The sequence below is a fragment of the Toxotes jaculatrix genome, chromosome 19 (genome assembly GCF_017976425.1).
Source record: "Toxotes jaculatrix isolate fToxJac2 chromosome 19, fToxJac2.pri, whole genome shotgun sequence".
Classification (NCBI taxonomy): domain Eukaryota; kingdom Metazoa; phylum Chordata; class Actinopteri; family Toxotidae; genus Toxotes; species Toxotes jaculatrix.
In genome coordinates, this window is record NC_054412.1 from 13,093,644 (window position 1) to 13,121,539 (window position 27,896).

Genomic DNA, 27,896 nt, shown 5'->3' on the forward strand with positions numbered 1-27,896 from the left:
CTATTTTGCAGCTCTTGATTTCCTTGAAGCGCTTCAAATTCACATAACATGTTGGTACACAAACCATGTGTTTTGGTGTCATGGAAGTGACAATGGTGCAGAGGAAGATCTTCAGGGTACAATTCAATGGATATCCTGTATTTACTAGTTTTTGTGCATCTGAAACTTGTATTTACTATGCTTATGGTGTTGTATACTAACATCTAGACAAGAAAACAGGAAAAAACGACCACAACCTTTAACGTATTTATTCTTGCATTTTCATAACATGTTCTGGTGTCGTGGACAATCCCATCAACCAGAAACATAACTGTGTACGCACCTGATTCGCTGGTGCATCTTTTGCGTCCGTTCATTGGCTACTGCCATGCCATACGCGTTGTGATTGGTCTAATTTCCAGAATAGGAAGTGTCGATCAGTAGTAGAGGCTTAACATGGGCAGCTAAGTAGTATCTGGTTAATATAAAGTAAACGCTAAAGCTTTTGCATCTCGTCCTTAAACTTGGATGTCTTTGAGTTTCAAGAGGTTCTCGGTAACTAATTTTTAGACCGAGAAGTTAGGCCTCTGACAAATATTGTGTCTTATATTGGTCTTTTGTGTGGCACTAGCGTTTTAGCTGAACGTCTGCTTAGCCAGTTACTACTCTGTTAGCTTAGCTTTGCATTGGAATTTGTTAGCTTGGTTGACAGATACAGCAGCTAAAATTAACCAAGCTGGCATCCAGAGCGAGTTAGGTTCCGTTTTGTCCGGGTGCATGCATGTGCATGTGTACGTGTGTTTATTTATGCTACTCATCATAGTGGGACTCAACTGCACCTGAATGTTTGGTGATAGAAATAGCAGCAGCTACAGCTAGCAGATTGTTAGCTTGTCAATAACAGCAATGGGCTCTAAGAGGTGTCTAAAGACGACGAGAACGTTTTATTTTTTGACCATTCTGCTGATAGTCTTCATCAAAGGAATAAGATCTGGTAAGTACCTCGGCATTTGCTGTATTTCTGGGCTGCGCGAACAGAAGCAACTGTAACGTTACGTTTCTACTACTGCTGCAAGCAGCTGTTGAAGTTTAACTGCCAGCTTCGTCCATCTCAAGCTAACTCTGTCTTAACGGCTGCAATATTAACACTTCACAGATGAAGAGCAACACGGGAATGACGGACCAGAGCTGAAGGTATGTCATACTGCAGCTATTTGATGTTAGTCTTCACGTTAGCATACCAAACTCTGAGGACGATTGACTTGAATTAGAAGTTACAAACAGAAATAAACAACAAAGCAAACCTCCATACAAACCGCTGTTGGTGTCTCCTACCTGCTGTCTTTTATGGGTTGCATTTGACAAATCATACCATTGCCTTGGCTTGTGTGTTATTCCAGAGTTTTATGGTATGTTGACACTAGATTCACTTAAACCTAGGCAAAAATAAATACATTTGAAATATACTTCACCTTGATGTTTTAAGTATAAAGCATCAATGATCCACAGCGTTTGCCTTATGTAACTGTATTCAGCCTGTGTTGACATGTGACCCCTCTAATTTCAGCTGTTCCATTACAACAACCTGTTGTTTATCTTTCCAGTCTTACCATGACCCAGATGATGAAGAGGAAGACGTACATCTGGCATCAGTAATTGTGACAGGTGCCTCTGTGACCTCTGCTCATGATGTCTCCCAGCCAGAGGAGGAGAAACAGTCACCTGGAGATGGACTGGAGGGAGAACAGGCAGAGGACCTGCCTGACCAGCCTCCTCCAGCTGAGGAGAAACCTAGAGAGGGTAAAAACTCAAGCTTAAACTCAAATAGAGAGCTGTAAATAATTCACAAAGTGCAGCCAGGCAAATCCTCAGCATAAGAACTGTGTGGTGTCTTAATGGTGAGCATGCACACACAATCCCTAAACATGCCTTATTGTTTTTTATATGTGGACTGGTATAAATTAAGTTTAAGTTTTTGTACTGCTGAACATGCTCTTTTGGGCCATGGTTTGTTTCTTTGGTGTTTTCTAGGTGTCTAGCTTCAAATGTGTGTGTGAGACAGAGATCATGAGCTGGCATATCTTCTGTCAGTGGTAGCTGGCTCACTTTTGAATACGTTATTTTTACCTGTGCCATTTTAAAAGCTAGGAATGGATAGAGCAGTAGGCTGACTCAGAGGCTTTTCTATAGAAAACTTTATTTGGCTGCTTAGCAGAAGAGATGTAATCAGATGGAATAAAACAGAGCCATGTTACCTCTGCTCGTGCTGTGTTATGATTATGACAGTAGATCGTGTCAGTTATATTTTGTTACTGTAAGGCCTCACATAACTATGCTTAGCAAGGGTTTGGTGGGTTTTTAGTGCTATATTTTAGGGACCTCTAGTCTGTCAGTAGATTAATTGCCCTTGTGTTCTCACTTTGTTTTAAATTGCATCTGTTTTTGAGAATGAGCATGATCCTGGCTTTGTTGAGTTTTGACACATTAACCTGTTTTCAGCACTGCTTACTCTGAGCAAAGGCGTGTGTGGTTTCAGGGCAGCGCCTCATTGGATAAATGGTTAAATCCCATGAGAAATTAACAGTTCCCTGCACCTGTGGCTCCTCTTGCATTCAGTTACATCATTTTACTTTGGGATTATTAACTCTTTTCCTATTGGCTTTTTGCGTAAGTGTAATATTGAGCTTAATATGAAGATGATGATTTGTGGAAGTGAATTTAAATGAGCATTTTTAAATGTTTTAATGCAAAGTTGTAAATCCATAACTGTGATTGTTTGATCTATTGATCACTATAATAATCTTTTATACAGTTCCTTTGGTGAATGGAGGTACAGCCCACGGAGAGCCCTGCATCTTCCCATTCCTCTTCCAGGGGAAGGAGTACTCGGACTGTACAACTGATGGACGGGGGGATGGACGGCTGTGGTGTGCCACAACCTACGACTATGACCAGGAGAAAAAGTGGGGTTTCTGTGAGAGTAAGTCTTCAATTTAGAGCCTTGATTTTAATGAGGTAACATTTTCAAGTGTTGAAAGCTTATTTATCACACAAAGCCAACAAATGTACATACATTATAGAATTTGATTACTGCTAAGTATTTGCTCATCCAAATAAAACCTTTTTAAACAGCTACTGAAACCGGTTATGGATACTGGTTTGAGAGCACATCATGGTTTCATTTTCAGAATTATTATGGCCCCCACTGCTGCCAGAGTTTTGAAAGCCTTTATTTCATCTGTATGCTCTTATGGGCTTCTCTTCTCTTTCCATTAGCGGAGGAGCAGGCACAGCAGAGACTGCTGGCAGAGGAGGCTGAGGAGCAGTATCAGACAGTCCTGCGCATGCTCAATGCCACCACCAGGAGGACACAGAAGAAAGAGTAAGTTTCTTCCTTCTGATTCATCCCCACAGTTCTTATCAACCTGATTTTGAATCTTCTGTTTTTTAGACATGTAGGATAAAAACGTTTTGATTGTGTTCTTTATGGGGAGTAAATACAAAATTCATATTAAAACTTACCTAGAGTCAGTCAAGCCTTTTGTGTCCGGACAGTCAGCTTATGTAGCCTGAAGCTTCTTATTTACCTAGTAGATGTTATCTGATTGTAAATTTAGTTATGGTATGGCTATGCCTATTTTATGTGTTCTTTATTACCTTGTGACTTTGGTCAGGGCATCCTTATTTGATTAAGATGTCACAGTACTGTTTGTTATGCACACATCATTTTTATTATGCCTGTGTCACTCCGACTTCACCCAAGCTCTGTTTATCCAACCACTCTCTCAGATTATATGAAAAGCTGCTCAAAGTAGCAGAGAAGGGCCACCAGAAAGCCATGGAGAAGGTGGCATACGCCATGCTGTTTGGAGATTACATGAACCAGAACATCACCAAGGCCAAAGAAATGTTTGAGAAGCTTGCCATAGAAGGGTCACCCAAAGCTCAGATGGTACAGTTCCCACTCAAAACATTTACATTTCACTTGAGTGTTGAATTGCATTTTGACCTGGCATCTTATTAAAGATGCTTGATTGTTTGTGCTTCGATGATCAAATATGTGACATTTTGTGTTCCTCAGGCTCTTGGCTTTCTGTATGCTGCAGGACTTGGAGTTAATTCGAGCCAAGCTAAGGTACTTTTTCATTCTGTTTTACTTATGTCTTCAAATTTTTGATTAAGCTCGTTCTCTTTTGTAAGTCACTTTAGGGAAAAAAAACCATCTCCAAAATAAAAATAATGTCTGACACTTTTTCCAACAATTGTTCACATATTCTCTGCTTCTTAATTTTTTGTTTTGTTTTTCAGGCCTTGGTTTACTACACCTTCGGTGCACTAGGTGGAAACTTGGTCGCTCACATGATTCTGGTGAGTCCACTGGTCTGTCAGAGAACTGTTTACAGAATCACTCAGTTTAAGGTATTAAAATGCCTTTTCCTCTCCCTTTATTAGGGATACAGATACTGGGGGGGTGTGGGTGTTCCCCAGAGCTGCGAGTCAGCACTAACACACTATAGGCTTGTGGCAAATCAGGGTAAGAATTTGCTGCACTTAATCAGCAAATACTCAGCTGTCATGTTCTGGTTCTTTTGGACACATAACCTCATTAAAAGTCTTTCTCTCCCATCTGTTGTTTCTCCACTCTGCTTTCTGTCACCACCTCCAGTGGCCAGCGACGTGTCCCTGACAGGGGGATCAGCTGTGCAGAGGATCAGGCTTCTAGATGAGGTGGAGAACCCGGGCTCCACCAGCGGGATGTTGGAGGAGGACCTGATCCAGTACTACCAGTTCCTAGCTGAGAAAGGAGATGTACAAGCTCAGGTAAAAATATATAGTTGTTATTGGCCTTTGTTCGATAGAACAGACAGCTAAAGATTCATCTATTCATACTCTGATGTTATGAGTTGATGCCAATTTTTAAACAAATAAACTCAACATGGATTCATTAGGGGGAAAAAAGGGTAAAAAAAAAAAAAAAAACAACTAGAAAGATGACAAGCATCATTCTGCTTTCCTGGTCAAACAGACCTCATGCTGCTTTTTGTGACAGCTGTTCAGTGACAGTCAAATATAGCAATAGATGAAATTGAGAAAAATCTGTTTTGAAATATTCTTGGTTTCAAATAGCAGTTCCACTTGTAGTTATGATTTTGTACATCGTGTCCTCTGCTTGCCAAGTTGTCCAGTTGCTGCCTGTGATCTAATAACTGACATAATATCTTTGTTTAAACACATTTTCAGTCCACATAGTCATTGCATTATGTGAAGATTCAAATATTTGTCAGCACTTTTTTCTATGCATGGACTTATCGTAACAATATTACATTTGCATAATAAATAAAACAATTATTTATAATATCAATAATTCTTGCTTTTGTTTGTAAACTAGTCAATCTAAAAGTCTATAGTTTAATAATTTAATTTAATTTATTGTTTTATTTTTTATAGTGCCACAAAATGAACAAGCCCATGTTTTTTACTATTTCAGGTGGGATTGGGTCAGCTCCACTTGCATGGAGGACGTGGAGTTGAACAAAATCACCAGGTAACTTTTTTTTTTTTTTTTTTTTTTGGTGAAGATTGCTTTGAATTATTCTTGGGGTTGGTTTTTGCACCAGTCAATGTATTTCTGATCCTTACTGTCCAACAGAGGGCGTATGACTACTTCACACAGGCTGCAAATGCAGGGAACACACATGCCATGGCTTTCCTCGGCAAGGTGAGTGAGATAAAGCTGAATGTATTTTTCTGTTACTCCCCAGTTTTATTGATTACACCTTTCCTTTTTTCTCTTTAAACGGACCAGCTTGCTGTGAATTGCCCTTTTCTATCAAAGTATCTATTTGATAATATTCGGTTTTCTTTTTACCCATCTGTTTCACTTCTGTGTTTGCAAATATTATGAATATGTAGCCCATACTGTGTGAGAACTCAAGAGAAACAGTCACATAGTTGGAGAGAGGCAAGAGAGTTTAAATTCAGTCCAAAATAAATCAAGCCAATGATCTGGCATTGCTGTTTTAACAGTGGGCGGCGCAGTGCGTTTGTATTTGAGTTACGTTTTTGATTTCCATGTCCCTCAGATGTACTCAGAGGGCAGCGAGTTTCTCCCTCAGAACAACGAGACAGCCCTGCAGTTCTTCAAGAAGGCTTCAGACTTGGTGAGCATGAAGCTGTAGAATAATGTCTTCATCTCTATCTGAACTGGGTAACTTACCCTCCAGTGTTTGCATCAGTGTTGATCATTGCAGTTACTCTTTAAAAGAAAGCAGCACTCCTTATACCTATAGACAGAAGAGCTGTCTGTGTCTGTTAGTGCACACACTTTTACCTGTCAGGTGACAGGTGTTATTCAGCTGTCAGTATTTGCTTTGACGCGGCCCTTTTCATTTACTGGTTGTTGTTTTTTTTCCATTCAGGGTAATCCAGTTGGACAGAGCGGCCTGGGCATGGCCTATCTGTATGGAAGAGGTGTCCCAGTGGTAAGGAGCCTACAATCCTTTTGATGTTAACTCTACACGAATATAAGATTTGACCCGCTATGACTCATTTTAGTTTTTAGCTTATTTTCGTATTCTAACCTGGCAGCTACAGTTTTTGGCTCTATGAATAGAAGCAGGGAAAAAATAAATCTCAGTAGTTTAGTGTATGAGGCTTTCATTTTGTGTCTCTCATGCTGAAATGAGAGCAGCCATTTGAAAGTTGTGTGTTTGTGTCTTCAGAACTATGAGCTGGCACTGAAATACTTCCAGAAGGCAGCAGAGCAGGGCTGGGTGGACGGACAGCTCCAGCTGGGCACTATGTATTACAGTGAGTGTTGATGGCTTAGTGTGTATGAGTGTGTGTGTGTTCTATGTGGATCTGTGCTTGTGGCATACAACGTCCCACAGTGGCCTCCTGTCATAGCTTTTCCCTCTTCTTTGTTGTCTGTGTGGTAAATCCAAAGACTTGAATATCTCTTTCTTTTACTCGCCTTCTGTCTCCTTCTCTTAATTTTCTTCGCATCGATTTTATTTCTGTTGACTAGAATTATTCTTTTCTCTTCCATGTGATTCATTCTTGCTCTTTCTCTTCTTCCTCATCCCCCAGATGGCATTGGTGTGAAGCGTGATTACAAACAGGCACTCAAGTTCTTCAACTTGGCCTCACAGGCAGGCCACATCCTGGCCTTCTACAACCTGGCCCAGATGCACGCCACTGGTACTGGCGTGATGCGCTCCTGCCACACTGCTGTGGAGGTGAGCCGCCCTGGAGTTGCCGCTCCTTTCTCTTCATTATGTTGAAATGAGGAGAGATCGAGAGCCTCTCTCTGCTGTGATTCAGCAATTACTCATCCATTAAAGCCCATATGCTGCCAATTGTGTAGCTCCTCATTTGAATGAACACTGAATATTCATTCTAGTTTTCTTCCAGTGATCATTGTTTACACTCTTGTATCTTACTGCAAGTTAGGAGGTGATACAGTTTACAAGTCACAAACCTTAGAAACTGTTAAATAGACCCAGTTTTTCCATGCGTCACACTGTGAGCCTGTATTTTTTTATTTTTTTTGGTAGCTTTTCAAGAACGTGTGTGAGCGTGGCCGCTGGTCAGAGCGTCTGATGACGGCCTACGGCAGCTTTAAAGAGGGAGAGACGGATGCTGCGCTGGTGCAGTATCTGCTGCTGGCTGAGCAGGGCTACGAGGTGGCCCAGAGCAACGTGGCCTTCATTCTGGACCAGAGTAAGAAAAAACATGACTTTAGCAACATTTAGCAACATGAGAGAAAAGGAGCATTTAAGTGAAAATGAAATCGGCTTCAGTAGTCTTAGCATTACCACTACCAAACTCTCTGACACTGTGAAGCACAGTTACCTCTCTCTGTGTTTCCTTATTCTGCTGTGTGACCAGTTGGTGATCTAACAATGAATATTTTACATAGATAGTATTTACACTTGTTTGCCTTAAGTTAACCAAACAGTAGTGGAACCATTCACATGAATCAAGTTAGTCTTTGCTGTAGTTTAATCAGCTTCTGTGAAATTGATTTAGTGAAACACAAGTTGGAAAAAATGCTTCTATCTGGCTAAGTAAATTTTCCAAAGTACTGACAACCCCCCAACTTTGGGGAAAAAGAAATTCTAACCTTTCTTAAATGTTTTTTTTTGACTTTGTATGGATTGTAAAACAAAAAAAGAAGGGGCAAAGATCTTCAGTGAGAATGAGACATACCCTCGTGCTTTGCTCCACTGGACAAGAGCTGCAGCACAAGGTGAGTCCATACAAACTCTGTCCCTCATCCAGTTTACGTCTACGGCTAGATTTATTTTTTAGCATTTCACCTTTCTCCTTTGTCATGAATCCATCTGTGATCGGTTTACCCAAAGAAAACTAGTTGAATTTAGCTAAAGCTGATGCATGTCATTGTCTCTCCCAGGTTACACTGTGGCAAGGATAAAACTAGGGGACTATCACTTCTACGGCTACGGGACAGATGTGGACTATGAAACGGCTGTCATCCACTACAGACTGGCATCAGAGCAGCAGCACAGTGCCCAGGCCATGTTCAACCTGGGTTACATGCATGAGAAAGGCCTGGGCATCAAACAGGTGAGCAGAGTCTCATTGCTTTATAAATGCGGAGTATGGTTACTGAAGTTGTGGGTCTCAAATTCAGAGATGCTCAGACTGATTTGTAATCCAGGACTGTTCCGTTTTGTTTTCTGCAGGACATCCATTTAGCCAAGCGTTTCTACGACATGGCTGCTGAAGCCAGTCCTGATGCCCAGGTCCCAGTTTTCCTGGCACTGTGCAAGCTGGGCCTGATTTACACGCTCCAGTACCTGCAGGATCTTAATGTAAGTACATCCTCCTAAATTCTCAGGCTGGAACTGTGACAGTTTGGCTTTGAAATACAGGCTCCAGATAGTTAAAGGCCTCTTCATTAGATGGAGCTGAAATTGATCAGATGTGTTTTTGTCCTCTGTCCTTTCTACATTTGACTCCTCTCCTCTCAGCTGAAGGAGCTGATTTCTCAGGTGGACCTGGACCAGCTCCTGGGCCCGGAGTGGGACCTTTACCTTATGACCGTCATCGCCCTGCTCTTGGGCACGGTCATCGCTTACCGACAGCGGCAACACCAAATCATCGTGCCACCTCGTCCACCTGCCCCTGCCCCAGCTCCGCCTCCCAGACCACCTCAGGAACAGCCACAAGCCCAGGCCGAGACCCAGGGTCAGGGAGAAACGCAAGCCCAGGGCCCGGCCCACGAGGAAGAGGAGCAGCAGTGAGAGGAAGCCGGACAGAGTGAGGGCAGGAATAAACAGACAGAGGTTGTGCCAGCCCACTGCACGGAGCAGCTGGTGCTTACTAACTGAATACCTGCTAGTTTGAGCAGCACCTCTCCCACTCTGCCTGCTTCACTCCACATACTGAAAAAAAAGAAGAAAAAAAAACTACGATGGCTGCTGAACTGCTCAGTCCCACGGCTCCATTTCTCCATCTAAAATGTTCTGGTTCTGTGCTTAGAGCAAGACTCCAGAACAGTGTTGAGAGGATAATACAGGCTTGGGACTTGTTAGTCTGTGACTCAGGATACTTCGAGAAGCACCCATGTCCTCACCATGGAAATAGTCTTGCAGTTTGCCAGATCAAAGACATTTTGGTCAACATAGTTGAAACCTGATATGTGCATTAGTCTCTTCTCACTTTCCTTTTTTTTTTTTTGAGAAAATTACACTCAGTTGAACTGCTTCAATCCTAATTTTGCGCTGTATTTAGAAAAAAAAAAATTTAGTTGGGAAAATGTGAACTAAGGTCATTTTATTTGCTAGCCCCGGTCTAGTTGCTAAAACAAGTCATATTTCTGCATGTTTCACAGACTTTAGGCACCTTTTTTTCGTACACCCAGTGAGTGAACAAGTTTTTGCATTCGTTGCATTGCCATTTTGCGTTTTTAGTTGTTTGTTGACATGTTGTCAGGTCAGTGCGTTTGCAGAGAAAGACAGTTTTTGTTCATTCACCATTAGTGACCGTGCTAAAATGTACTTAAGCCATGTTATATCATCAGTATCAGAGCAAGACACATGTTAAGTGGTTTACTGTAATCGATGGAAAAGCTGGACTGGATGCTTGTTTGATAAATTATTTAATTTTAAGCGCACAGGTTGATGGTTTTATGTTTTCAACATGGCAGACATGTAGAGAGAATGAGAAGCTGCTCAGCTGTCACCAAAATCCCTGATTCCGATGCTGATTGAAAATTCACACAGACGTCTTTCACTCTGCAAGCACAGTGAAAGCAGAGTGCACAGCCTTTTTAAAAATTCATTTTAAATAGCAAATGTCAGGAAAAACCGATGTATACAGTTCAGTGAAAGGAAACAGAGAATAGTTTTTGAAATTGTGTTGTACATTGGTGTGATTGGTTTTGTTTTGTTTTTCCATCAGCATACTTTAATTCTTTTTGAAGATAGCTCAGTTGTTTCCATTTGTCTTTGTTTTTTTTTTTTTTTTTAGTTTATTAAGCCTTGTGTTGGCTGAGGCAGAAATTAGAACAGCTTTAAAGATAATACCTGCGTCTCAAACTCTGGATTGCTGGATTGTTTCTACAGTAGAGGAAGGATTTTTTTTTTCTTTTTGGTTATTTAACTTCAGCTGTTGTGAGAATTTCCGCCCCCTCACCAAAGTCCGAGTGTGCTCTGCCTACACTTTTCAGCTCAGATGGACCTAAATCTGAGCCTGAAACAAATAAAGCCATGGTTTGGCCATTCAGTATTTATCCAAACTAGATTAGAAACTTCTAATTTTGACACATTCAGTTTATTCTCCAAGCTCCATGCGATCAGTTCCACAGTATGTGCTTGTTGTTAGGATTATTGAGAATTTATCTGCCAGTACATCTGCATGAAGTGTATGAAGTCAAAAAGGACAGTAAAATGTTATTTGCAGGAAGATAGTAAATTATTTCCAAGCTGCTTCAATGACACTGATGTCCCTGCATTCATGCATTGATACCCACATAACTCACAGTTTGTCTAAACTGAATCACCGGTGACGATTGTCGTGAAGACTGCAGTTTTACCATCACAAATACAAGTTTATAAAGAAATTAATAAATGACATATGAATATTTAGTGGTTGTCAGTTTAATTTGACGTTCGGATTTTGTCCTTATTGTTAAAATGTCAGTGTCAAACATGAAAAGAGATGTTGTGGCTATCAATACCATGAATGATCGTGGCCTAATGCGCTTTAAAAATCAAACACAGTATGAGACACTGTGCTGCTGACATTGATTGAGCAGTCAAAATGGCTGTCAGTGGACCCGCGGGTTGTCACTCAGCTTTAGGGGGTGGGTGAGACAAAGAGACGGTGCTGTAAAAACTGAGCATCACATTGTGCAGTCTGTAGGGGTGACCCATTGACTGGCCCATACGCACTACTATGGAGTGGCTTTGGATCGCCGTGGCAACATGTGTGCTCGTGTCCTGCTCTGTCAAAGGTAAGTGCTAGAACAAGCAGGAGGGCAGGGCACACGTGGGGCACTGTGCCTATATTTATTGTTACAGCAGCCTCTGAAACAGGGCCCTTTTTTTCAGACTGTGGTTCACATTATATTAAGATCTGGTTTCAAATAAACATTTAGGTTAACTACAAATGTCTACGGCTAAAGTAAAGACTGGTTTAGAGCCCATTTTTGTGCTGTAAATAATGTTGAAACTACTTGTTTTATTGATACACAGTTGTCAAGAGGTGGTTTATTGGGCCATTTGAAAAGTCTGAAATGGACACTTTGGAAATAATCCTTCTCTCTAAGGTAACGACTGGTGGTGGGAGTATGAGGAGGGGATACGACACTACAGCAAGGAGGCCCTCAACAAGGTACTGTTTACACCTGCTTTCATCACTGCACATAACAAGTTCAGTGTTAAACAATGGCTAAGATCAAAAATTGAATTCTTGCGACATTACTATGTTTGCAGATGTTTTTGTTCATCATTCAAACAGTCATGTTGACTTATGACTAACTATGACCAAGAGGTCCTGACTGACAGATTAATAACAAAAAAACATGCAACTGGATAAAATGAAAACAAAACAGTATATGTAAACAATTGGTAACCTACTTTTAAGACAAGAGAGAGGTCACCATGGGGTGACAACAGACCATACCACATGGGACCAGTCGGCATCCTGAGTATGTGCAGAACAAGCACAGCCGACAGGCTAAAGACATAAGCAAAACAAGGGCCAGGCAGCTAAAGATGTTACAGTCAAACAATGTTTTAAAAGATCCCGATAGGAATCTAGATAGATTGGTTTGAAGCTGTGTTCTGAGTCCCACAGGACAAGCATTTCATCAGGACAAGGAAATTAAGGATGTGATTGATTATGATCTGACAGTGAGCTTCGTCTCTTGTTTCCTCTTCAGGAGTTTCCGGAGAAAACTCGACCGGTGAGCTTCAAGCATCCTGTGTTCCAGTGTCCAGACATGAGTCCTTCTCCCTCTGTCCCCTCATCAGGTCTGCTGCCGTCCAAATCGACCCCCAGATCAATCTGTTACCTGTGTGCTGAAACACTCGATCCGACTGATGACTCCCTCCCTCTCTTTTCCCTCTTCTTTCTCTCCTCTCTCTTTCCTTCCTTTCACCCTTTTGCTCAGTTGAATTTGTGAAGGCGGCAGATATCAAAGTCATCGCTGCCTTGGGGGATTCTCTGACAGTAGGTGTCATTTGTTGATGCTTTCTAAGCTGCACTAGTTATACACTGCATGAAATATCTAACAGAATCTAATGTTTCACCATTCATTCATTCATTTTGCTTTACTAGCTCAGAACTACTGAGGAAAAGTCAGTAACATACAGGTTTATTTGTGGAATGATCTTAAACTGCAAGCACGGGGGAGGATGAATAAGGAAAATACAACATTAAAAGCATGATGACTAAATGTTGCAGTAACAATGCAGCCAGATTAGTTATTACTGGTCTCTTGTTGTGATTGCAGCACACGCACACTCACCACCAGGCTCTCTGTATTTTCAGTAAAACTTAACCACACCATCACATCGTCCCTTTTTCTCAGAAAGTGTGTCTTTCCTTTCGTAGACGGCCATAGGTGCCAACGCCACCACTGTCCTCGGGATTCCTATCGAGTTTCGCCATGTGTCGTGGAGGTGAGAGATACCACGTGTGAAACCTGGACCACATGGACACCACATGATATGACCAATATTCTTGCACCTCAACTTTTCCGGCCACAGGCCATGAATAATTTTGTTACATGTAATTGTGTGAGATTTTCTCTGTTCATCAGACTGTTTTCTCAGGGGTGTTTCAGCCTGTAAATAACAGTGTTAGCATTATCTTTAAACAGAAATAAACATAAACACTTCTTGGTATTAATACTTTTTACTTCATCTTGCAGTATTGGAGGTTACGGGTCATTTCAGGATGTCATTACTTTGGCAAGTAAGATGTTTTAATCACCGATGATATCTCAGCCATCCCTCAACGTTATTAGTCCGCAGTCAACCAAAAAGAGAAAATTCAATACATTTTCTTTTACTTATTTACTTTCCAATTGTTTGTTTTAGACATCATCAAGCTGTTCAATCCTAATCTGGTTGGTGCTGCTCCCGGCAAGACGGTTCATGGGATGCAGGCTCACATCAGTGAAACAGGCTTCAACCTGGCTGTGACAGGACATAACACCTTGTAAGGCCTCATCTGTGGGACGAGCGCTGTTTTCAGCCTGCAGTTATTAGGAACTAATGAAATCATCCCCAGTTTCATATTGTGAACTGAGAAACCTTGGCTTATTTTGCAGCCACTAATATCATAACCTTCTATCCTTATTTTAGCTGTGTTTGGGCTTCAGGCTACTTTTACTATGAAATGATATTCTTGTACAAAAATGTATGAGCTCTAACGTTCTGCTTTATTTATTAATGACGCTCATATGGATGTTGTTGCTGTTTCCTTCTAGCAATCTCCCCGGCCAGACGAGGCATTTGATTGACACGCTGAGAGGTTATGAGGTACAGTAATGCCTCTGTTTTCACTGAAGTGGAACAGCACAGTGTTGATAGGAGTGAGCTGGTTATTAACACTTCGAATCAGAAATATCCTGCAGCGGGGAACTCTCCCTGAACCCGTTTTATATGGAGCAAATTTACACTGACTGTGTTGTCTGCAGGGTCTGAACTTCGAGGAGGACTGGAAGCTTCTGACCATTCTCATGGGCATGAATGACATCTGTGATTACTGCAAAGATAAGGTCTGCCTCCTTGTCTTTTGAATTTTTGAATGCTTTGAGAGTCGCTGAGAATGCTGAGAATGTAATTAACCTCTGAAGAATGTCCACGTTCTTTCCAGGCTCTTTTTTCAGTGGATAACTTCATTCATTATATGACCGTCTCCTTGGAAATGCTTATGAATGAGGTAAAAAAAAAAAAAAAAAAAGGAAACAAGACAAACTGTATTTGGATTGATTTTTTTTAAGCTTCAGGGATTTGCAGTACATGCTGCAACTTAGAACACGGCCTTCTTCTCCATGTTGTGCTGCAGGTTCCTCGTATGATCGTTAACGTGGTTCAGATTCTGCCCATGCAGACTCTGAGGGAGGTGCAGAAGCCCACCCCAGGGTGCCTGCTCCAACGGTGAGCCACTCTTTGAACATTTAAATGAAACTCTCCCTTCACTCAGAAATATGTTTTGCTCATTGTTGCTTCATTTTGATGATGCATGTGGAGAGTTTGACACTAGAAGGCTGTTTTTACATTTGTCACATTACAATCTCCCCCGTTTTTTTTTTTTTTGTTTTTAACTCTGATTTAGGTCTTTCTGTTCGTGCCTGATAGAACCAGTAGCCAGGTCTCCTGAACTTCGGGAGCTGGTGGAAGTCAATCTGGAATTCCAGGTACAGTTAATACATGTTTACTGAATGTGCATGTTATGGGGAACGTTTTTTAAAATCATTATCACTTCCCTTATGTATAATTGATTTTCGTGCCACTTCCATCCCTAGAAAAGACTCGAGGAGCTGCTGTACAGCGACCGTTTCTTCAGGGATGACTTTGCTGTTGTTCTTCAGCCCTTTCTCAAACACGCCGACCCCCCCCGCCTCCCGGTAATCTGTCTCACTCCGAAGGCCACAGCGGTATCAACGTGGCAGAAGTGTCTGCTTTCAGGGGATGGATTGGTGTGAAACATTACACAGTGATGGTTGAATCGTTAGGATCCTGAGTGTGACAGCTGTAGTGTTTAGATTTCTTAACACGAGGCCTGAAGATAAGAGAGAAGTCACGTTTCACCAGCAACACACTCTGTCAGTAAATCTACACAAGTGTATGTTGTGTCTTTCTGAGCAGAGCGGGAAGATCGACATGACCTTCTTCACTCACGACTGCTTCCACTTCACCATAAAGGGACATGAGGAGCTGGCCAAGGGACTGTGGAACAATATGGTGAACAATGACTTGACACTGCTTGTAGTTAAAGGTTAAAGGTCAACAATCAGCCCACTGCCATTCAGAGTGATGTACTGTGTCAGGAATTGCCATTAAAGGATGAAATAATAGAAAATATAATGGATGACAAGTGTCATAAAATGATAGGCACTCTTATTTTTTAAGCATTAACTGTTACAACAAAACCTTTTTTTCTCAATATCCTTCACTGTGTTGCTCCAAACTGATTTCTCCTCTCTGCTCTGTCACAGTTTCAGCCTGAAGGAGGAAAGATGATTGTGAGCAGTTTCTCAGACCCCATCAGTCTCATCTGTCCACCTATGGTAAGACAGGTCCCAGTATCACAGTGGTGTTACTACACCAGTGGAGCAGGTGTTACCTGTGTCTATAACCTGAAAGGTTTCATGCATTTACCATCTGATCTTCATTCTTGATAGTGTGGTGTTATATTGGGGGAAAAACAGATTAGAGCTAGCTGAATGCATTTTGTTGTTGAAGGATGTTTTTCGCTAATGCAGTTGTTAGCAGGGACTTTTTTGAGATCTTTCTCTGCATTCAGACCTCTGACACTTTCCCATCAGGTGTTTAATAGCAAACCTTTTAATGCCGGGATCACTCAGTTTCACTGAATCATTTTCACCATGTATGTACGAGTTTGCTTAACATCTGTCTTCTAGCTCTGCTTTTCCTAGAAATGTAAATGTGGGGTGTTGTCTCAGCTGTCAGAACATCTTAAATACACCAACAAAGACTTTTAAGAACAGTCCCTGCAACAATAATATAAACAAGACCAAAAGGAAAATCATTAATTACATTTATATATAGTATAATTCTATAATTTATATACTATGAGGCTCAAAACAACACAAAGCAATTGTAACATCCCATCTTCTCTGTGTGCCATCTGTAGGAACACCCGTATATCTTCACCCGACCAATCGCAGCCAAGTCAGGCCACCCTCCACTTCAGTCTGACGCTCCATCACAGGCGGCCACCTTGCTGTTCTCGCTACTTGTGGGTTTGGGACGTCTTAGACTTATGTAGCTTTGACTCTGCTAAGCTATCTTTACTGTGGAGATGATCTCCTACAGTGGATCACCTGCAAGGGAGAGTCTGTGAGCCGCTCATTGCAACTTTGCATATATGTGGCCCCAAATACCAGCATGGAGAAATTACTTCAGTTTTAAGATATCTGAAAACCCCTCTGATAAAGTGACAGTGAGTCCTGCAACCTAAATATTTAATTTTTAAGAAGCAGTTGGAGGCGGTGAAGAGTTTTAGTTGTTGTTGGTGAGCAGATTGCTGCTCCTAGCAAAAAGTTTTCTATTTTGTTTTTAAATTTTAATTTATCCTGACTGCACCACGATGAATTATCAGTTAGACCACGCTCATAACTGTGGGGATGAGACAATCTTCCACATTTCTCCCACTCTTATAAGTATGATAATATACTATGATAATATACTTATCTTATCTTATCTTATCTTATAGGTGTATTTCTTTTTAAGAAAGGTCTTGCCTAGTGCAGTTTTAACTATACTGTATTGCTTGATATAAATTGCAGATGTTGTAATTAGTGAAAAAAAAAAGAAGTAATCCTTTTTGAATTGTTCATGTGATATTTATACATTCATACATAAAACATTAAACTAATTAGACTTTGCCCAAACGTGGAGTGAATGTCTGTTAGATCAATGAAAGTGTTTTCTTAGATACTTAGTCAGTCTCAGTACCTCCACAGAATCCTGAGCCCTTCAGGGTTTCAGTTCTTCGGATAAAGTTTTGTGATGTTCCCAATCATTTTCTTGAACTGGCAACGTAAACGTTGCAACACATTGCATCAATCGCAACATCATTTTCCAATTCATTTACCTGGGAGGTCGACTGACAGCAACATGCCGTGTGTATGCACCGACACACAGAGGGGCCCTGCTGAAGGGCCCTGATCGGCTCAGTGTAATGATGTTGAGGATGAAAAAGAATTTGTCGTCCATCTTGCCCTCTGCAGATTTTCCCAGAAAGCTGTGACTTTTCAAACGAGAGACGATTTAGTCACACGTCTGTTCCTCAGATCTTCAGGCTGCTGTTGGCCCACTTTCACTTCTCAGTCCCCCAGTACCTGCATTATTATTCACTGAGCACAAGAAGAGACAAAGTAAGAGACACAGTGAGAACACTGAACAGAAAACTCTAAATATTGTACACGAGCGGTGGGATCATTGTTGTTTATCTATACACACAACATATCACCATTCTGTGATATAAGTCTATGATGGCTTTCCTATTCATCTGCTCTCTGGTTAAACAGAGTGTATAGTACAGTATGTATTGACTGTTTAATTAGTATAACTACAAGAGCAGGTGGAAGCTATATTCAGCTCATCTCAGGTTACTTTGATTCGCTCCGAAATGTTAATTTAGCTCTTGAATGGGAAAGAAAAATGTGCAGGTGTGTACTTAGCTTGGTGGTTGAATTATGTGGACTAGAATGGGAAGGTTTTCTGAAACCTGTTTCAAGGTAAACATATCTCACAGCAGATAATGCAGATAAAATCCTTTGGACACTGACTTTGAATGGGAATGGCCCCCTTTTTAATGTGTTTATTTAGTAAAACATTTTCAAAGTAAAGAAACTTGAGCATAAACAGAAGATTTGTTTAAAAAAAACTTTTTTTTTTCACCAATATTTCAGTTGACCATGCACTTTAGGATCTAAAAAGTAAATTTCCTAATCTAATGTTTTACCTTCTCTCTTAGATGCTGCACTGGGCTGAATTTCAGTCAGTCCTTGTAGCTGTCGGATTTCATAATGACCTTATTATTGCATTCAAAGAAAACCCTCTTCATGTTTAAACAAAGCTGTTGCCGGTTTATGCGGGACAAATATGGATCCGGCTCTGACGCAAATTGGCCTTTATTGTCTCTCTGAAAGCATAATGAGATCTTTGGGATCTCAGTAGACGGTGCGGTAGGAAATTTGAAACAGCAAACAGTCCAGCCCACACCGTGGAAACCTCTTTGTCTGCCCTGTTTTTTAATGAATGTGTCAGTAACAAATGAAAAGAGAAACTGACCTCATAACCCCATGTAAATGTGGAACTTGGTGCGTATGAGGCAGAAGAGAACAAACAGTTTTAGTATGTTCCATAGGTTGGTTGTACATATAATAATACATATGATCCTCTTAAATAGAAAGGCTTTATATAATGGTACTGCAAGACAGATACCTTAACAGTAAATTATTTGTTTTGTTTAGAGTCTTTTAAGTGAATAGTTATAATAAGAGTACATGACACGCAGTTAATTAATGCAGAATAATGAAACAATGCAGCCTGTATAGTGTCAAGAATTCCTGTTGATCGCCACTAAGAAAGGATCACATTACTATAAGTTTGTGTGCTTGGTTAAAGCTTAATAAATCTCACTTCATTACAGTGAGCTAAGTTTAAACAAGTTGGCTCACTCTCGTCTTTTGGTTTTACTGCATCTTTTTCCTCCAGTTAGTCCACTCCTTGATAAACCTCCAAAAAAATCAAGTGTATTAGAGGGAGATGTTGAGATTTTTGGTCTGCTGGTGACACTAGAGAAAATGTCAGGGGATCAGTTGGTAGGATTCATCCTCTGCGACCTGAATATCTGAATTTCATGCATCTCACAGCTGTTGAGATATTTCAGTCTGGATCAAAGTAGTTCCCCTTTCAGAGAGGATAATCATGAGTCATGCATGGGTCTGAAATGCCCTTTCTTATGCAATCATTAACTTATGAAGCATTAAGTGCTAACCTAATCTCATAAACTCACAGTGACTAGATCCTTTCTTAAAGACAAGCAAGTTCATAGGTATACATGATTTAAATGTGCCTTTTTTCACCCTAATATATTTCTTTATTTATTAGTTGAGTGATTATTAACATCTACTGTGTATTGTATGTTATGTCATACACAGCCTAATGTGTGCTTCTTTTGTTTGTCCACAGATAAGAAGGATAAATGTCCTGGGTTGTGAAATGGATTAAGAAATGTTTTTTTTTTTTTTTTTTTTTTTAAATCTTTCTCCTATTCAGGCCACCTGCTCACATGACCAAAGTGGGCACTGTAACAGCAATGACAGCAATAATTTTCAATATACTGTCACCTAGCAACACATTCAGGTAGTCAGGAGACAAGATCAGCAAATACAGTATGAAGATACAGCTTTGTCCTGTATGGGAGTACAATGTGATGGAGACGGAGACACGATCTGGGCGTTTTGTTCTTAGATGCAGGCTGTTTGATCAGATTTATGTCCAGACATTTGCCAGTCATACAACTGCAGTTTCTTGTTTTATCTTTTATGTTTTGGTTTTATAACAATCCAGCTTTGCAAGTCTTTTGGAGTTCATGTAACCTGGTGTACATTACCAAGCCAAAACCTGCAAACAGTTACAGTAAAATAAGATTAAATTAAATTAAATTAAATTAGATGCTGAAATCTCAACGTTTACACTATAGCATACAGGAGCCAGTTCGGCTCCATAGGTTTACCTATGAGGTACTCTAAACCTGTACACGCCCTGACAACCACTGAGGTATGATCAGGTACGATAGTAATAATTTGTCCCAGGATGATGTCACTTCCTTTCTCCACATCGTCCTATAAAAAAAAGACGGGTGCTGTTGCGGTGAGGTGTTGGTGGAGAGACCGGAGAGGACGGAGGCTCCCGGGTCACCGACGCTGCAGGAGATTTAGCTCTCCAGAAATACCGAAAGGCGGCTAAGTTTTTGTTCAGAATGCGTCCTTAATCCGCTGGACTTTCTTCAAAAGGGGGGAAGAAAAAAAAAAAGAAAAGAAAATCGAACCTTCTGAAATAAAGCTTCGCTATTTTTCGATTCCTGGAGAGCTTAACGCGCCTCGTTTCCAAACATGATCGGGAGAGGACTGCTCATCCTGACAGTACTGTCCAACTGCGGTAAGAAAACAAACAAACAAACAAACAAAAAACCTCTCTCAAGTTCAGTGATATCACCGCAGAGTCGGTTTGACGGGAGGAATCTGCAGAAAGAGATGTGACTGACTGGGTTCAGCACCAAGGACAGCGATCCGCACACACGTCTTTAATTGCAGCGGAAAGACGGAGAGATTTCACCTGCACCTCTGGCACATTCGGTCCCATGTTACTAAAACTGTCCGTGTGTTTTAGTAACACGGTAACACTGAGAAAAACAGTAGAGCTTTAGGGATTATAAAAACTGCATACAATGACATGATGACACATGTTTCTTTGCTTTTCTTGCAGTTCTGTCATTGCCAGTGACTTCAAGTCAGCTGGAGAATGAAGACGTAAAGGTAACATTTATTATCATTGTCATTATTATTATTACTATTATTATCATTTGTAATTGTATAAATAGTGATAATATAGTACTGTTGTAGAAATGGCAGTGTTACAGCCCCCTGCTACTGTTGTATGTAAGCCTATAGCAGTTGAATCTGTGCCACAAGAACATTCAGAATTCAGCAAATCATATGCATTGATAAAAATGTGCCAAATGCTGCTTCACTACAGGGGATCACATCCTTCTCTCCTGGCGTGCCACACTCAGAAGGGAAGCAGTGATTACAAATACTTGATCCAAGCAATTTATTCGCCCATTTACTCATTTAAGTACCACCTCCACTGGGAGCCGTTTCAGTATGACCTTGTTAAAATCAATACCATTCTGAGAGCAATGGAGAGCCTTGACCTTCATGATTTGGTATTGGTGGATCCATTTCACATCTTTAGAGAGGGAGAGTGTATGAGAGAGAGAGAGAGAGAGAGAGAGAGAGAGAGAGAGAGAGGGAGTAGTTTCTAGAATTGGGTTTGGAGATGAGAGGATGTGAAGGGAAGATGTGGACGATGTGTTTGAAAGTACTGTGACTTGTGACTTGTGAGTAACATCCAAAGATCTGAGAGGCAGGAGCAGAACACTTTGAAAAGAGAAGTGAGAGAAAAAAGGATCAGGCATGTGGGATGGGCTTGACATTGAACGCACAATGGGAGTGGAAGTGATTTTGATCTCTCATCTAAGAGTTTTCCGTCTTTGAATTAGTGGCCGAGTTAGCACGAGAACTGCGCTCAAAGAGATGCAGAAGAAGTTTAATCCACGAAACTGTGTAAATGTTTTTACCATGTAACCCTCAGCTCGCAGTTCTTCACTGACTAACCAAAGCTGACAATTAATACAACTGAATTCTTTAATATTTTGATCAAATAGGCATTAATCAGGCAAATATCGGGATGTCACAGCAAAGGCTTTGTCTTTGTCCACAGGTGATGAAATGCATTGTGGAGGCGTTGGCAGATGTGCTATCAAGGCCCCATCCGATGCCTGTCAGTCAGGAGTGTCTGGTCGTACTGAAGACAGGTAGGAAGACAGCTGGGTCATTCTGTCTGTTTAATTGCTTCCACACAGGGCGTCCCTATTTTTGAATGCTGTTCCTGCTGTTTCATAACCTAAGGCCTAACCTTTTTGCACATCCATTTGTCATGAAAGCAATCAGTAAAGTAATCTGCAACTCCAGCACAGGGATTTTGGTCAGGTTGTCTTCTTCACAAAATTTAATATAGAAAAAAAAAATGAGTCTGTGAGTTATGCATATGTTCATCTTCATTATGATAATCTTCATCATTATCACCATCAGGCTTCTATTAATCAGGGTTTGGCAGTTTGTTTACATCCAGCTCACTCTGTGTGAACTGAAAACTCCATAAGATAAGAACAACTGCATTTCTACAGACTCAGTATGTGCTCTCCTTTTTCATCACGAGTGCATGATGATGCCTTATGATGCCCACATCATAAGGTTAATGGATTGATGCAATGTATGCTGGGTAAAAAAAAAAACAGACTGCATAGCTACATAGCTAGTGTATTACCTTGATGCTGTCCTTGTTGTAAAAAAAAATCAATCAGAGCATTACTCACCAAGCGTTTGTTACTGAGCGAGCGCTGTGAGTGAGAGAAACTGTACACATCTAAGGGGGATGGAAAGAGGGGGAGAAAGGGGGAGTGACAGCTGTGGAAAGACAGAAAAAAGAGAGGAATATGAGGACAGGGAAAACGAAAGATCACACTCTGACATTGGAGCACTACAGTACAGCAGCTGTCTCTTTTTTTCTTGTGCTTGCTGCGTACAGATTACAGTGCCGTTTGTGGGTCAGCAGAAAGTCCAGTTCTCTCTGCTGCTGTTACTCACTGGGGGAGTCTTTGTGGGACAAATGATTAATTGTGCTCTTGCTTTGAAAGCAGTAAATTTCAGGGCAATTAACTCTGATGAACCACTGAAGCAAACTGCTGAGTCTTGTGAAAAAGTGAAGGGGAAGGACATATACCTGTGTTTTATCCCCCCGCAGGATCATTTTCATCGTCTTTTATCTGGTTTTTCTTTCATAAGCGAGGTATTTAACCACTCGTTTGCATGCATTTTAATGTGTATTTGTGTGTGTGTGTGTGTGTGTGCAGATGACAGGCTTGTTACTATCCTTCGCCATCATAACTTTCTGAAGGAGCTGCAGGAGATCGCTCTCCAAGGTGAGTCACCGATCACACACAGCTGATGGCTGTTTGTGCGCCGATCATGCTTGTTTACACGTAAATGAAGACGTGACAGGTGGCACAGACAGAATAACAGATGAGCTTGAATAACGGATCTTAATTTCAGGCGGCCAAGAGAAAGCTCAGCTGCAAAGAGACGCTGCTACACCTGACCCAACGACACAAACTCCTCAGACTACGGATGACGCATCTGGTGAGTCTCCTCAGTGGCTCTGATTCATGGTAAAGTGTCGTGAACAAACAGCGAGGCGTGGCCATACTTTGCTGCATTGTTTGCTGCCGTTTATTTCTTATCACAGTTAAACAACATTTTCCATTTTGAGGAATATATAATCAACATCTTAAAATGCACCAGCTGTCAAACTGATGTATTACTTCCATTATTTCCCATTTTCTGTTGTCAGCAAAACGGTGGCTGACAAACAGTGGAGAAGTGCTGAGGTGAATTTAAACTCTGCTGATGCTTTCTGTGGACAGAATCAGGTCATACACGCTGAGGTCCTTCCACCTGACAGCACACCTGGCCTTTTTTTTTTTTTTTAAGTCAGGGATGCAGATATGGAACGAGTAGAAAGGAAAGAACAAGTACAGTAATGACAAACATTTCTATTACATAAGGTGCATTTCTACCAACTCTGATCTGCTGTATGTTCTCTGACGTCCAGGCTTAAATAACTCTGCAGCAAATATCACATTCACCATTCTGTGGATGAATCTTATGTATTTAAGAAAATTCATATAATAATTATATATGTTGCTTAAAGGCTATCACAACTTCCTAGAGCCCATGATGTCTTCAGATTGCTTACCTTGTCCAACTACGGTAACTGTCCAAAACTTAGAAATATTCAACTGACCACGATACAAAACAGAGAAAAGGAGCAAATGTTTACATGTTTGCATGTTGCTGTGAGGTTTTAGTCAGAAACTTTAAGCATCGTGTATTCGCAATTTTTGTCATTGTCATGTAAAATCTGACATACTGACCTGCTACATTAAGCAAAAACACAAAAATCTGACAGTTATAGCACAAAATGACCAGTGTGATAAATGGTAGAGCTTTTGTGTAAGCACCTTCCTTTAACATCACTGAAAAATCAATTTCTTCCAGTATATTAAATTTCCACCCCTCCCCATTTTAGATCGATCCATGTTGGAGGCTTTAGGAGGCCCCGGTGAAAGATCCATCCTCTCCCAGAAGAGGAGGACAGGAAATGGGGAAGGAGAGGATGAGACCCTGAGAGATGGAGGGCATCACGAGGACGATGACATTATTGAAGAGGTGCAAGTGAAGAGGGAAGATGACGAGAGCCCAGGAAGTCACGTCTCTGAGTCTTCGGATGAGTGGACCGAGGGCAAGGCTGCAAAGAGGGAGGAAGAAGGAGAAGGAGAGGACTATGAAGAGAAGAGAGCAACATCAGAGGAGAATTCAGAGGAGGAAAACATGACAGAGGATAAAAAAAGTAAGAAAACATTTCTGTCTTTTGTTTGTCACGTAACTGTTACTGTCAATTTTAAAAGCACCAAAAGGAAAAATAGGTACAAAATTTAAAAAAAAAAAATGACAGGAAATATTCAGATTCAGATTTAGAGCTGGATATATTAAGGGTCCAGTCCAGATTTATTTTTGCTCAAGACATAAAGGACATCCAAGCAAATTAAAAGACTGACTGAAGTTGACCAAAGGCAGATAGCTGAGTCTTAAAACAGGCACAGTGCAAAAAACAAAAAAAAACTGCCTTGTAGATGAAACAGCCTGCCACCATGGGACTGGGTGATTGATGGAAGTGCTTCCATCTACATGATGAATTTCAGCCCCCCCTCCGCAGGGGAGCGAGGCCAATATGGCTGGCATACTGAGAGCACACCAGCAGAAGTGATTAAATATCTCCATGTCCTAGAATTTAAATGAGCTGCTGTGCATTGGTTACAGCTGGAATCATTCACCATCATCTCTAAAATCATCCTTAGATCAAAACTGCTGTCAAGATTTTGCATTTCTGTCTCCAAACCTTTCAGCAGATTAACAGGGAAAAGATTTTTTTTTTTTTTCTGAGCTACAATGGCAAAGTGCAATGAAATACGTATACTTATTCTACAAAGGGGAGCCTCAGCCAAGTCATCTGATTGCTCCCACCATGCTGTTAATTCCCATAAAGCACCGCTAGCAGTACTGGGGGCCAGGCTGCCAGTTGGCAAGAAATATTTCATTACAAGAAGTGCATTCTTGCTGATGGTGGAGACTCTTCTGCTGGTGGCTTGGAAGAAGTGTTTCAGTAAGAATACAGACCAAAAAAAAATTGAACTCTGATTTTTTTTTTTTTAATTCACAGGTGCAGCATCTGAAGATAAACCCAGGAAGAAATCAGAAGAAAAGAAGTTTGATGAAGAAGATGAGGAAGAGAAAGACAAGAGATCTGCACTTTTCTCACACAAACAAGAGGAGGAACAGGAGGAGGAAGGGGAGATGAAGAGAGGGAGCAGGGAGAGCCTGAAGCGATGGACCAAGAGAGGCAAGGGCTTGCAACTGAAGAAAAAAGCCGGCGGAGAGGAGGCGCAGCAGCTCCGTGGTCAGCAGGAAGTGCCACATCATTCGAAGGAGGTCACAGAGGACGAGGAGGAGAAGAAGAAAGGAGACACTCAGAGGAGTCCAGAGGAGAAGGAGCTGCAGATGATTGCTAGAAGAGCACCAGAGGAGAGGAGGGGGTCTGAGGAAGAGGGGAGTGCCAGCAGAAAGTCAGAGGTGAGCTTTCCTCTCCCTCTGTCTTCCAGCAATAAAATCTGACTTTGTGAAAGAGACAGAGAAAGTTTAAAGGAATAGTTCAACATTTTGGAAAATAGGCTTGATTGCACCACTCACATGTTTTTATATATTGGCTAATGACAACAGCCAATTAGCTTAGCTTAGCATAAAGACTGGAAACGGGGGGGAAACCAAGGTGACAAGCCAAAGGTGACAAAATCTGCCTCTCAGCACCTATAAAAATCACTAATGTCTTATATATATTGTTTGTTTGCATATGAACAAGAAATAGCCTGACACATAACCCAGGATAAAACTGCAAACTGTCGTTACACTTAAGTTTTTGTTCGAATTAGACAACAGAGATCTAACATCAGCAAGGTTTATAGGGGCTGGTAGTTGGATTTTTGACAGGGCTGGGCCAGCTGTTTACCCCTGTTTTCAGTCTTTGCAATAACTGAGAGTGGAATCAATGTTCTCATCTAACTCTTGATATGAAAGCGAAATGACTTCATGCATCATTTTATTTTCTTTAGAACAAGGCTAACTTTTTCTTGCTGTGGTGATGAGCTAACAGGTTTACTAGTTCAAGGCCAAAAAAAAAACAGAGTAAGGATTTTGTATTGTGCTGTTCTAAAAAAAAAATGAATTCATCCTACTCCTCGAATCCCATGGAGATGCAAAATGGCACTGTTGCTGCCTCGCAGGATGTTCAAAGGAAGTTATTTACACAATGATAGCCTTGATGGCAGCAAACTGTTACACATTTGTTGTAACAGAGAGGCTAAAAGAGGCAGCTCTGGTCACAATGTGTCCTTGTTAACAGCCAGAGAAAGAAAACATATGAAAGCTGATTATGTTCTGATAACTTTAGAGCTGTCGCGCGTGAAAAGTTTGCACATGTATATGATTGTTTGCACTCTGAGGATCTTTTTTTCCCACTTGCTGTCCTCCCATTATCTCTGCAGGAGCCAGAGATTGAAAGCCTGGCAGCCATCGAGTCAGAGCTCGAAAACGTTGCCCAGAAACTCCATGAGCTGCGGCGAGGCTGAGAGAGAGAGACTGGTACAAAGTTGACACCGCAACCTCCTCTGCCTCCTCATCCTCCTCCGCTTTACCAGCTGCCTGGTTTCTACAGATAGAGCGTGTGAATATGTGACAAGTTTTTATCTTTTGCTATTTTTCTTCAGGGTGTCCACTCCCGCCACACTGCTGCAGCCTCCCTTGTGACATCCTGTCCCTCACATAGAGTAGCAAACAGTAGATGCACACTGCGACCAGACACGCATACAAAAACACACAAATGTGCAAGTTCTGCACATTAAAAAACGTGCATACATTATTTAGAACATTCAGCAAGGCTCCCAAAGGGAAAAGTCGTTCTGTCAGTGAAGGTTGACATCTTGTTTTCCTTCATTTTCTCTGACAATCATCTCTGTCTTTCTGCAAATGTGTCTGCTTTTCAGATTATTTTTAACACTGCACACTGATTTATGTGAAAGGCCGAGGCAGATCCAGGTATACACACACCAACAAGGTGAGGTTGTACAGTAACGGCATGTATACATGTACAAAGCTGTTTCTGAGATGCTTACTTACTTATAAGGAAGAAGAACACATGCTTACTTATTATTATAGATACAGTTGACACTAGTCAAGCCAAGGCAATAAGTGAACATTTTTAGCAGATAAATAGCTGGATTGTAATCTAAAGCTGAATGAAGTTTATGAATGAAGTTTATGTAAGAAAAATAAATTGAATAGTTTATCTGGAAATCTCTGTTTGGTAAGTTCCTTTTAATGCCTCTAAAAACTAATAAACATTTGCATAATAGAATTAATGCAATAAACTCTGCATAGTAACAAATTTACAACTTCGTAGATATCTTAATAGACTGTTTAGCTGGTTCAAATGATCATTTTTATCACATGGCACCTGATTAAATGTGAGAGAAACTGGTAAATACAAGTGAATTACCAGAGTGAAGATTCATTCAATACTGTATAATATAAATACACACACTATACTGTGTTTGTACGCACACAGTCCACAGTGAACCTAGCTTCTCACTGTGCAGAGACATTAATTCACGCTGTAGTTTCAGTCTGAACTTGTTTGTGTCTGTGGGTGACGAAGCTGAGAACA

The 27,896-nt window shown here is 41.0% G+C and overlaps 3 protein-coding genes across 4 annotated transcripts; all 3 read left to right on the forward strand.

Moving 5' to 3' along the window:
* Positions 1-416: 416 nt before the first annotated feature.
* Positions 417-9,466, forward strand: sel1l (SEL1L adaptor subunit of ERAD E3 ubiquitin ligase). Its single transcript, XM_041064717.1, has 21 exons — positions 417-973; positions 1,136-1,173; positions 1,584-1,779; positions 2,792-2,959; positions 3,256-3,361; positions 3,769-3,931; positions 4,061-4,114; positions 4,288-4,347; positions 4,432-4,513; positions 4,646-4,800; positions 5,468-5,524; positions 5,630-5,698; positions 6,063-6,140; positions 6,399-6,461; positions 6,702-6,789; positions 7,069-7,217; positions 7,536-7,701; positions 8,156-8,230; positions 8,396-8,568; positions 8,688-8,816; positions 8,976-9,466. Exons 1-21 carry the CDS (start codon positions 886-888, stop codon positions 9,246-9,248), a joined length of 2,430 nt encoding a protein of 809 aa, XP_040920651.1. The 5' UTR covers positions 417-885; the 3' UTR covers positions 9,249-9,466.
* A 1,937-nt stretch (positions 9,467-11,403) lies between these two features.
* LOC121199979 (phospholipase B1, membrane-associated-like) lies at positions 11,404-16,873 on the forward strand. The gene is made up of 16 exons (XM_041065005.1): positions 11,404-11,461; positions 11,777-11,841; positions 12,392-12,482; positions 12,623-12,681; positions 13,066-13,133; positions 13,385-13,428; positions 13,554-13,674; positions 13,946-13,997; positions 14,156-14,236; positions 14,335-14,400; positions 14,527-14,618; positions 14,797-14,878; positions 14,987-15,088; positions 15,330-15,425; positions 15,680-15,751; positions 16,339-16,873. The coding sequence occupies exons 1-16, from the start codon at positions 11,404-11,406 to the stop codon at positions 16,471-16,473; spliced, it is 1,284 nt and encodes a 427-aa protein (XP_040920939.1). The 3' UTR covers positions 16,474-16,873.
* A 3,235-nt stretch (positions 16,874-20,108) lies between these two features.
* On the forward strand, positions 20,109-27,691 carry chga (chromogranin A). Of its 2 annotated transcripts, none has more exons than XM_041064533.1 (8): positions 20,109-20,378; positions 20,706-20,755; positions 21,723-21,816; positions 22,915-22,983; positions 23,114-23,200; positions 24,150-24,470; positions 25,341-25,750; positions 26,719-27,691. In XM_041064533.1, the coding sequence occupies exons 1-8, from the start codon at positions 20,333-20,335 to the stop codon at positions 26,800-26,802; spliced, it is 1,161 nt and encodes a 386-aa protein (XP_040920467.1). In that variant the 5' UTR covers positions 20,109-20,332; the 3' UTR covers positions 26,803-27,691. The 2 variants fall into 2 exon arrangements, with proteins under 2 accessions (XP_040920467.1, XP_040920468.1); XM_041064534.1 differs by having other exon boundaries at positions 25,347-25,750.
* Positions 27,692-27,896: the final 205 nt, after the last annotated feature.